Source organism: Morus notabilis, unplaced genomic scaffold (genome assembly GCF_000414095.1).
Source record: "Morus notabilis unplaced genomic scaffold, ASM41409v2 Scaffold906, whole genome shotgun sequence".
NCBI lineage: Eukaryota > Viridiplantae > Streptophyta > Magnoliopsida > Rosales > Moraceae > Morus > Morus notabilis.
In genome coordinates, this window is record NW_010358059.1 from 166,416 (window position 1) to 177,805 (window position 11,390).

At 34.8% G+C, this 11,390-nt stretch overlaps 1 protein-coding gene across 1 annotated transcript; it reads left to right on the top strand.

Annotated features, from left to right (window-relative positions):
* Positions 1-2,564: 2,564 nt before the first annotated feature.
* LOC21391413 (E3 ubiquitin-protein ligase ATL4) lies at positions 2,565-3,943 on the top strand. The gene has a single exon (XM_010091476.2). It carries the CDS (start codon positions 2,680-2,682, stop codon positions 3,751-3,753), a length of 1,074 nt encoding a protein of 357 aa, XP_010089778.1. The 5' UTR covers positions 2,565-2,679; the 3' UTR covers positions 3,754-3,943.
* The last annotated feature ends 7,447 nt before the right edge of the window (positions 3,944-11,390 follow it).

Here is an 11,390-nt window from a genome sequence, read left to right on the forward strand (position 1 = left end):
ATATATATAAGGGCGTAAAAGACGTAGCTTACAAAGAATTGAAGTCCGCCAAATGATATTGTGTTCGCCAGTACGTGCATAAAAGCTTAGGAATAGTATTCATTAATCTAAACTGCCACTTATTATTATCAAATGCATGCATCTCAAAATTTGTATATATGTATATATATTGGAGTCAGATTTTATCCTTCAATTTGATCATGAGTTAATTAGATGCAATTGACTCATGACAACTACAACACATCAGAAGTCCACGGCGACTACTCTGCCTAGGAGTTAGACAACTCTAATATTTGAAAAATATCATTTCAATCCTTCCATTTGAGATTCAGGAAGAAATCTCATTTGAAATTATGTTGCTATGATTTGTTAGATACGGTTTCCACATGGAAAAGGGAAGTGTCTTTTCAGGATTGGGAAAGTCAAGTCTCATATGAGATTGGGAAACTTGCTTAAAAATGATACTTTCCATAAATAATAATAAATAAAATAAAAACAAAAACAAAAAATGATCCCAGTTTAAAAAATTTGAAATATTCTTTAATTGATCTTTTAAAATAAAAAAATGATCCCAGTTTAAAAAATTTGAAATATTCTTTAATTGATCTTTTCCTACTTCTCACTTTAGATTAGACATTAATTAAAACACGAAAATTTAAACAAGTAATTTGAATCCCTCGTGTATACAATTAATATCAATAAGTAAAATTTCTTAAGCAATGTCTTTAAAATGAAAAATGGTAGTTCTATTCACACCAATTTTTATTCTCCACACCCTACATAATTTTGAAAGAGCTAAATTTACTTTTTACACACTCCTATTATTCTAAGATTACCCTTAACTATTTTTATAAAATAATTAATTCTTATCCACTTTAATTTTCTTTTCACACCCACCATTTTATTTTAGTTTGTTATTTAAATAATATTATTTCTCTACCCCTTCATATCTTTTTTTTTTTGTTCAAGATTTGGGTGTGAAGCCTTTTTTCAATACAAAAGTAAAAGAAAAAAGAAATAGAAGATAAAATGCAAAAAAATAATAAAAAAACAAAATAAAATGATTATTCTTTAAAAAAAAGTAAAAAATACAAACATAAAATGAAAAAGAAAACAAAATAAAAATCGTCATACAACCACTAACAAAGAAAATTTAACATTATATCATGCAATTTTTTGGAATAGTCATTGAAATGTGGAAATTAGTGGTTTTTTTATTTATAAATTTTAAAATAGCAATAGTTTATGATTTTGGATATAACATGTCAAGTATGTGGAGAGAGATAAAAATTATATAATTAGTTTTTTAAAATTGAATTTTATTATATAATTAAATATACTATATTGTCCCTTTTTGTTATTGTATGCGAGGGTTCTTTTGTCATAAAAAAACTTAAAATAAATAAGGGTGTGGAGAGTAAAAAGAGGTGTGTGAATAGAATTATAGAACTACTTAATGTTTCCCTGCTAATTAAAAATTATAATAAAAGATGAAGAGATGGGGAGGTTGTTCTTCAATAAATGCAATATGCGGCATTTGGCTTCTCCATAAAATTGTATTCCACGATGTAAGACTAATTAAGTTATTATTGTAATATTTTAATCCCCGCAAACCCCATCTCATAGAATGTAATGTTATTAAGTTGTCATTAGTGCTCTTTATTGTAGAACTTATCATGATTATTAATCTAAATTTGATGTGCGTAATATGTTGCGCAAAATAGTACTTTCATAACAACTTAACTAGGAAATTAATTTAACGTGAGCCCACATATTGTTAAAATTCTTTTTTCTTATAGGAAATAGAGACCTCTTGCAATACATGCCATGTTACAGTGCATAATTAAAAAAAAAAAAAAAAAAAAAAAAAAAAAGCTGAAAGAAGAGAGGGACAGGGACTTTTGATTTTCACATTTAAATTTTAAATTTTTTATAAAAAAAAAATATTATAACAAAATTATAATTATAATTATAAATTTAAACACATAAAAAATTTCGCGTCTAAGCATGGCCATGGGGCATTGCATTAGTTTATCATTCTCACTCTTGTAAAACAGTCTTTAGACTTGCCCTCCGAAAACCTGCACCGCATTTACTCTCTCATTTATTTCCCCCTTCTGCCCTCTCTCTCCCAAACCAAACAAACAAAACCACAACATAACTTCACTATTCCACTCAATAGTATGACCACCAGTGCAGTTATGTGCAAAGTAAATAAATAAAAGCGTAATAAAAGATAAAAACCACTTCTCAATTCTCATTCCGTACACATCACGCACGTGCACCTCACGTGCCTCTTACAATACAAACATTATACAGTATATGTTTGTACTTTTTTACGGGTGAGAACTAGAAAAAATAAATTATTTATTGTTCTTTAATTTTTGTTTGTTAAACGTATATTAAAAATTATCTAATTTATATATTTGTTTAATCTAATTAAATTTTGATCAAATTTTATAATTAAAAATTAATACTATCGTAGAAATGATGGGGATACGAACAATATTTGTATATTGCATTCCTCGTTCCATAGTCGAGCGAGTGCGACATTTATTCTAAACGAAACGACATTTTATATACCAAAACCAAAATCACAAATTACTCTCATTTCTCTCTCTCTCTCTCTCTCGCTCACGCACTTCTTATCTCTCTTTCTTCTGACTCTCACACTCAAAAATGTCGTCATCTCCACCGCCATGGCCGAGCGTATTCGGAGCTTCTGCAACTCCGATGAGCTTCGGCACTCCGCCTCCAACCCACACGGTGTCGTCCCTTGGGAACATCAGCCCGAGCATCTTCATCATCATCATCATCCTCGCCGTCACCGTCATCGCCTCCGTCTCCCTGTGCTTCCTCCTCCGCCACCTCAACCGCCGTTGTCTCCGTCACCTCTCGCCGTTATCGTCATCCTCTTCTCCTTCCTCCTCCACCGCCGCCGCCGCCGTCGGAGACTCTCACCGCGCGATCTCCAGCCGCCGCGTCTCGCCGGCGGAGAATAACCATAACTCCTCCCTCATCGAGGCCCTCCCTCTCTTCGCCTTCGCCTCCGTCACTCGTCGCGGCGCTGCCACGTCGGCGATCTTCGCCGCCGACTGCGCCGTCTGCCTTTCCAAATTCGAGCCCGACGACCAGCTCCGCCTCCTCCCGCTCTGCTGCCACGCATTCCACGCTCTCTGCGTCGACACGTGGCTGCAATCGAACCAGACGTGTCCGCTCTGCCGATCGCCGATCTTCGTCTCCGACGCCGAAATCCTCAAGAGCTTGGGAGAGATCAATCGCCGCGGCGACAACAGTGGAAGTTTCAGGCTGGAGATCGGGAACGTCAGCCGCCGCCAAACGACGCCGTCCGACAGCAATTTCTCCGGAGATTTAGGGCGGCGATCGCGGTCCTATTCCATTGGATCCTTCGACTACCTTGTGGAGGAAGATTCCGAGGTCGTCCTCACCAATGCGCACCGGAGAACCATTTCCGACTTCAAGGAACCTCCTCCTCCAGCGAGCATTCCTGTGCCGGAGCCAAGTGTGGTGGCTGAGGTGGCGTCTTCGGGGAGGAGTTGGCTGAAAGAGTACGTGGATAGGTTGTCCATGTCGTTGTCTTCGCGAGCGATGTCGTTTCGGAGTTCGGGGAGGTTTTTCAGTGGGAGCAGTCGCCGGAGCGACGTCGTCTTGGGTGTCGGAGAGTGGGATTTGGAGGCGAGTAGAGTCGGCGAAGAGATCAGCGAGCTGTTTCGGTGGGTGTCAGGGGTATGACTTCGTAAATATGCAGCAATATTTAGGATTAAAAAGGGAAATTAAAATACGCAGAATTTTTTTCCCAGTCTAGCTTTTGCTGTTTTAGCTCCTATTTTTTGTCCGAGTATTAAATTTGATGCAAAAAATTTGTCACAATTATGGCAACTATGGATTGTGGAATGTGAATTTTGTAAAGTCTTGGAGAGGATTCCGCAAATTTTTGAATGGAAATAAAAATGATATTATTCCTGCTTGCAGCTCTTTCTATGGAAATTTCTTCGATCGAGTTAAATCATTGAAAAATTCGTGACAAACAAACAATTACAGTAAATACTTCGGAGATATATATATTGACGGTGCGGATCACAATTTCGGAAAGGTCAACGGTTAATATTTTACGTTGGAGATCCTTTTTTGCATGCTATGATGTTTGGAATCAGAGGTAAGGCTGTCGCATGTATTTTTATTTTATCTTTTTTTTTTTTTTTACTGCTACAAGACTGTTCGAAGATATTCAGATAAAATAAAAATGCTCGAAAGAAAAATGCAATCAATGTGTTATTTCCGTGATTTGGTGGGTGAGGGCACACGTTAGTAAATGATGTGCTCATAATTTATGATGGATCGCCTAGTTATCACCAACCTTTTAATGGAAAAGCTAGTAATTGCCCAACCTCTATTTTGATTTTTTGAAATGGGTCCATTAAATTTTGGACAAATTACAATTATTCCTCCTGAATTATAAGTTTTGAAGAAAATGTCCAATAAACTTTAAAAGTAACAAATTTTCCTCTTAAACAATTCATCGTTAGCACACGTCCTCCTTTCTCATCTCCTCAGTTAAATCTTGAACGTTAAGTGCCACGTGAAAGTTGTTGAGACATTTAGGGCCCGTTTAGTTCGTTGATTCGAATTTTTAATTCGAGTTGAGATGTGATTTTATATGAGAGCTTTTTACTGTAGCAAAAAAGTTAGATGTGAACAAATTTTCCTCTTGAACAATTCATCGTTAGCACACGTCCTCCTTTCTCATCTCCTCAGTTAAATTTTGAACGTTAAGTGCCACGTGAAAGTTATTGAGGCATTTAATTTTTATTCTATTCTAAAATGACGATTTTGCCCATATAAACTGGTCAATCTCACCCAATCAGAAGCATCTCAACCCTCACTCTCTTTCCTCTTCCTTTCCCATGCACGACCACCAAGCTCCGGCAAGTATTTCGACGTCCATTTTTGACACCTCCTGGCTCATCAAAAAGCTCTCGTCGAGCCAAGTCTGGATTGATGTCTTGCGGCTACCAACTCTGCCGGATGAAGGCACACTTTCCGGCCGAAGTTTTGAAAAACCCAAAACTTCCAATGGCCATAACTTTTTCGTCCGACCTTCGATCAGAGTGATTCTAGTCTCTATGAACTCAGAGTGATGAGGGGAAAAAGATCCACCCGCCAAAAGAGCTTCACCACAATCGCCCTCTATGGCCGCCACTCCTCCTCTCGGAAAACCACAGTCCCGGCGGGAAGTGCACCGCCCCCATCATTTCACTCAGAATTCATAGATGAGTCAATCCCAACCAGTAGCCGCCGCCATCCTCACTGATTTGTAGGAATTCAAAGTTGTTGCCACCGCTCGCCGTGGAGGAGTTTAGTTCCGTCAATTTTGGTTGCCATTTCTCATGTCGTTGGTGTCACAACACTCAAAAAGAATTGGGTAAGAAAAGTCCCAACTCAATTTCTCTGATCTGTGGCTCAAAAACCGAGAACCAAGTCGTTGGAAACTGAGAACCAAGTCGGAAAATTCGAATGGATTTTACTATATTTATCCCAACACAGTAAATTACTTTTTTACCCTTAAAATGAGAGTCACATGCCATCCACTTGACACTTAACATTCAAAATTTAATTGCGGGGGTGGAAAAGGGGGACTCGTGCTAATGGCAAATTATTCAGAGGGAAAATTTATTACTTTTAAAATTTAAGGGACATTTTATTCAAACGCTTATAGTTCAGAGAGAATAAATGTAATTTGTCCTTAAACTTTTTTTGTATATTTACTACAATATTTGAAATTTTAGTGATTCTATTTTGTGACGGGCCTGCACAGATTAATGTTGACATTGAGTCAATAGACTTTTTTTCGAACATTAGATTAATATAGTTTGTTGAAAATTTTTGTATAAATATATACTAGGGTGTGCAGTTCTTTTGGAATCCTGACTTTGCTTGCTTACATTGTCAATGAAAAAGAAGAAAAAGAAAAGAAAGTCGATAAAAAAAAATGAGGAATTAAAGAGAGATGCCAAAAAACTTGGGTGAGTATTGAGTTAGAGCTTTCATAGATTCCGACGGTTGGACCGATTTTTGGTAAAATAGGTACCTTTACCATGTTCACGTTCTTTTCTTTGTCTAATACGTGTCTTATAAAAACCCATTGCTTTAATCCTATGTTGATTTTCTTTCTTTGTTTTTTTTTTTTTTTTTTTTTTTTTTTTTTTAAATGTCCTTTTTTTATATATATAGTCCGCAAAAAAAAAAAAAAAAAAAAAAAAAATCAGATTAATTACGGGATTTTCAGAAATTTTCATTTCTTTTAAGTAACTCCAAATTAATCATTTGTTTTGACATATAGGACGAATAAAGTGAATATTATAAATATTGTTTTCTGCCATTAATTTGTGTTTGATTTCTTTGAAAAAGTTGATTCCAAAAGTATGGTTAAGGCAGCTGGTTCAAAAAACAAGTCCCCATATTATATGTAACTTTTTTCCTTTTTCTTTTCATTGTTTGGTATAAAAAATTACTACGAAAATTCTAAGACTAGAATCTAGTATATACAGAAGTTTCATGAACTTATTTTGATTTCCAGTCTAGTGGTTTCCATGGATGTGATAAGGTATAGCCAATATATACAAGTTCCAACCTAATTCAAAAAAAGTGTACCGACCAACTCTCTAATTGAAGTCAAATCTAAAATCCCCTTCTAAGTAAACAAAGATATCTTTGTTTTGGCTTCACGAACTAGTTCCCAACGCTTATACGACATGCAAAAGAAGGAAAAATTAGAAAATTTTAAAAGTACAGATTTTTTTTTTTTTAATAATTGAAAAGTATTGTTTCATTATCCATACAAGAAGGAATGCGAAACTAATTAAAGATGGAGAGAAATATTAATTGTTAGGTGAATTAGGTTATTTAGTGTTAATCTAACTACAACAAGGGAATGAGAAACTAGTGTTTGTATGTTAGGTCGTATTAGGTTGGGAAGGTTGAGTGTGTTGTATTAGTATGGCTGGGTGAGTGTGTGTACGTTATATATATATTGGTTATGTATCCCGTAGCCTTGTCTTCTTGTATATGGATCAATGCTTGCCTTTTTTTTTATCATATTGTCAGTCTCTTGTTTATCAACATACACATGTAGATTTTGTTTCATTGGAAAAGGTTCAAATGAAAGTGACCACTGAGAACAACATCTCAAGGCCTATACGTTAGATGATAAAAATACCCTTACCCGTTAAGCTTCGCCTCCGTTTGTTTCATAAATTACTATTCAACATTTTTTATTATGGTATTTTCTCTCATAAAATTTAAATTTTTATTTAAATTTATAAACTAAACGGATCAGAATTCCTTAATTTATTTCTCGTATTTATATTTGTGATTTTATCAGTGTCTTGAAAGAAAATAATAATAATAATAATCATCACCATCATTTTTATGAAGATTTGTCGCCATAATTATATTTGTATTATATTCTATTTGTATCAGAATTTTTTTATTAAAATTAATGCAATTTTAATAAGAAGTAACGTTCATAATGAACTGCAAATAGAGAAACGGATACCTAGTGCACAAGTTCTTGATTAAAATTAGCATGGATTGTTTGGTAAATTTACTTTGTGACACTTTGGTGTCTGAAGTGAGGTATAAAAAGATAATAAACGTTTTACAAGGTAAATAACTAAACAGTAAATATATAAGTTATGTTTAAGGTGCAGAAAGATATTATGTGTATAAAACAATATAAATCTTTAAATATATAGATAATAGTAGTATGTTCGCGTAAGTTAGAACGTAATTACAAGGTATTTTTCTGATAGCGATTCATTAATACAAGGAAAGTCACCAGTTATATTTCCACAAGTTAATGATCAGCAGCGGATAAGCTTGGAAAATGGAAATGTAAAGCAGTAAAAAACGAATAGCTCTGTTGTTTTATACTAATATATTCTCTTATGATAATATAAAATTACTTGACGACTAGCATATCATACAACGATACAATAAATATTAATTAACCCAAGTGACTAAGTAGTGACATTTGATAGGCCCATTATTAACAGTTAATTTAGGAGTTCGTCTTGTTGGACCAATATATTTATAAGGGTAATATAAATAAGGGTGAAGAAAGTATTCTTCCATTTCATTGATATATCACCTGCTGGAAAGGCTGCAACATCTTGATCAAACTTTGCCTTTTTTTTTATTTTCTTACCACAAATATGCAAAGACTAATACAAGTCAAGTCGTCCAATTATCACAATATATACATATATATATATGTATATATATATATATATATATATAAGTCAAGTCCATTTTATCCACCGCGAGGCCAACTTGGGTGTGATCGATTTGCCCCTATCACCCCCACAAATGATGGAACTCTCTTTGATAACTTTCAACAAGAACAAGACAATTTGGAATGGCCAGTTAGTATATACATGACTAGTTCCAAGAACAACAAGACAATTCTGGAAACTAATCTTTTCTTATATATCTTGTCTTCTAGGATAGAACTAATACGACATTTTTGCAAGGCACGTAATGTCAATAATTTAGCTTTGGTCAAAATTTTCATCTTTAAAAGTTAGGCATTTCCATTTCCTTCACAATCGCAAGAATAAAGAATTTTTAAACAAGTCATCTTTACTTCTCTTGTGATTATGACTAGTGTTGATTTTTAGGTTGCTTTTCTTAATTCTCGCAGATAGATGAAGCTGGGTTTAAAAAATTAAACTGGGAAATATACCCAACATTATTTACTAACTGGCATATTGATACTCTTAATATATATATATATATATATATTTGTCTGGGCAGCATTTTGTCTCCCGAATTATATTATTAGACATTAAGCACGCTTAATTATTTTTTATTGGTACTTAATTTAACCGGATTCAAAAGATGATTATGTTAGGACAATTTAATTTTGATTTTCAATTGACAAACCAGTTGCTGGCACTGATCGGAAAGTAGACTAATTGCTCGTCCCTAAGCGTACAATGTCAAGTTTTAATAGTAAAAGCTGATGGGGTATCGTCTCTACGGAGATTAGGTATCAAATTGTCGCTAAGTACCGCGATTATCGTAACTCAATTTTTATCTAGGCAACAAAACTCAATGAAATAAAAATCGAACTAGAACAAATACAAATACAAAAACCAAATAAAGTATGGAAACTTCTATGCACAAATGTATTAAGGACTTGGCTTCACCTTATCGTTCCTATGTTCATCCTATTAAACTATTGCTAGCTAATTCCACTCAATTCATTAATCAATGAACCTAATCTAACATTGTTACCTCTTCTGAGCGTCAAACGAAGTCGTATGCATGAATACTCGAATCAATATTCATAAATAACTCGTTTACTTATACACTCATCAAGTTTAGCCCTTAAATTGAAAATCAAATGCCGACCACCTCCCAGCCTCACAACAATAGAAATCATAGTTGATAATCTAAGATTTGATCACCTCTCGGTCTCACAATATCCTAAACTCTCAACGAGATTATCTAAGTGTCGATCTCCTCCTGGACTCATATCTCACAACAACTTAGACTATGTTTTCCAATTCCGGACTATGAAATCAATCCCTCTCAAGCATCAAAATCGCAATCTAAAATTATCTAACTTATTGGCTACATAAATTAGAAACATTAAGCATAGAGAAACATAAATAAATTAAGATGGAATTTAACTAACAATTGACAAGCTAATCAAAATATGGTTCAAATAAAGCTACATCAAGCCCTAAAATAATCTTCTAGCTCAACATAGAGGAATCCATAGCCAGAATTACAAATTCAAGAAAAAAAACCACTTAATCAAAATATGGTTCAAATAAAGCTACATCAAGCCCTAAAATAATCTTCTAGCTTAACATAGAGGAATCCATAGCCAGAATTACAAATTCAAGAAAAAAAACCACAAAGATAAGTAAAAAGCAAGAAGGAAGAGAAAACTCTTATGGAGATAAGCTTCAAGCCTTCAACTCTTTAAGAATCTCTCCCAAGCATTTTTTAAGAATCTTTAACTCTAAGCTCCTCTCTAGGAATTTTTGTGCTTCTCATCCTCTTCAAGTTAAGAACTAGGGTTTCTTTTGTTTGAGTATGCTCAAACATAAAGAAAATCTCAGCCACGCTCATCCAAGAGTCAAAAATGGCCTCCCAACATTGATCAAATGCCAAAAAGGCCCAAAATACTCGTTTCAACACAGGGAGAGACGAGGCCGCGCAGTAGGTAGCTCACTCGCCCGCCTAGCCGCGCATTGGGCGCAAGTGATAACTCTAAGAAATTAGAGTTATCTAATGGTTTTCTAGCTCAAAAGTTGATTGACCAAGAGTGATTTTACTAGTTTCTTTTGTGTTTTAACTTAGATTTTTATAATTTACACTTGTTATGGCTGAATTCTGTACTTGTACTCTTCTTGTAGTAAAATTTGATGATTTTGAATTAAAAAGAGGAAGAAAGTCCACTCAGCCCTGTGTGTGCGCGTTGCAAGAAATTCTTGGACTAAATGCTGCAGCATTCGTGCAGCATTCTAGGAACAACTGTGGCATGTGGATGACGTCAGCGCACTACTTAGAGAAAACAGACAAAAGGAATCCATGTGAGCTGGATGAGCAGGTGTCATTGTGGTCCCCTGCACACATCATTAAGTGACACCTCAGCCCTATTGTTGCCCTAGAGAGGAAATGCTTTCTGAAAACAAAAGGCAGCCGCCAGGAAAGAAAGGAAAAAAAGAAGAAAACAGAGACGTGAGGGAGGAAAAAGAAAGAAGGTATTCTGGGGCTAGACACAGAGAAGAGAATACACAGAGAGCACTCCCTCTGGAGAAAACAGACAGTGCATTACCCAGAGAGGAAAAAGCTTAGTACGAGAGCTGAGGAAGATAGCAAATACAAAGAGTACCCAACCCCAGAAACAGATTCAGAAACGTGAGAAGAAGGCAGGAGGTTGAAGGACGTTTTGGCCGGACAAAGAGGAATCCAAAATCCAGCTGAAATTCGTTATTCTTCTGTTAGCTTAACTCTCTTTTGTTATTTAGCTACTAATTTAGTTATGGATTATGCTGGAGCTTTGAATCTTGTAAATCTCGTTATGAACTAATTTGTTTTAGCTAGGTTTGCTAATGGAACCAAAATTGTAAGAATGACAATTTGTTTCTGATATGCTATTAAATTACTATTCTTGTTCATTCATGTGAGCTAATGCCTATTTCTATTCTTGACTGGCCATCGATTTTAGGATACAAGATTAAGATTAATACTGCAAGGGTTAGTTTAAATCGGATTTAGCATGAATGATGCTTGTTCAATAACCTTGCTTAGTTGTTGATTAGTGGATGGTATAGGAATATATTATTCACCTT

Coding starts and splice junctions, on each gene's coding strand:
- LOC21391413 (XM_010091476.2), top strand. CDS start 2,680: ATGTCGTCATCTCCACCGCCATGGCCGAGCGTATTCGGAGCTTCTGCA.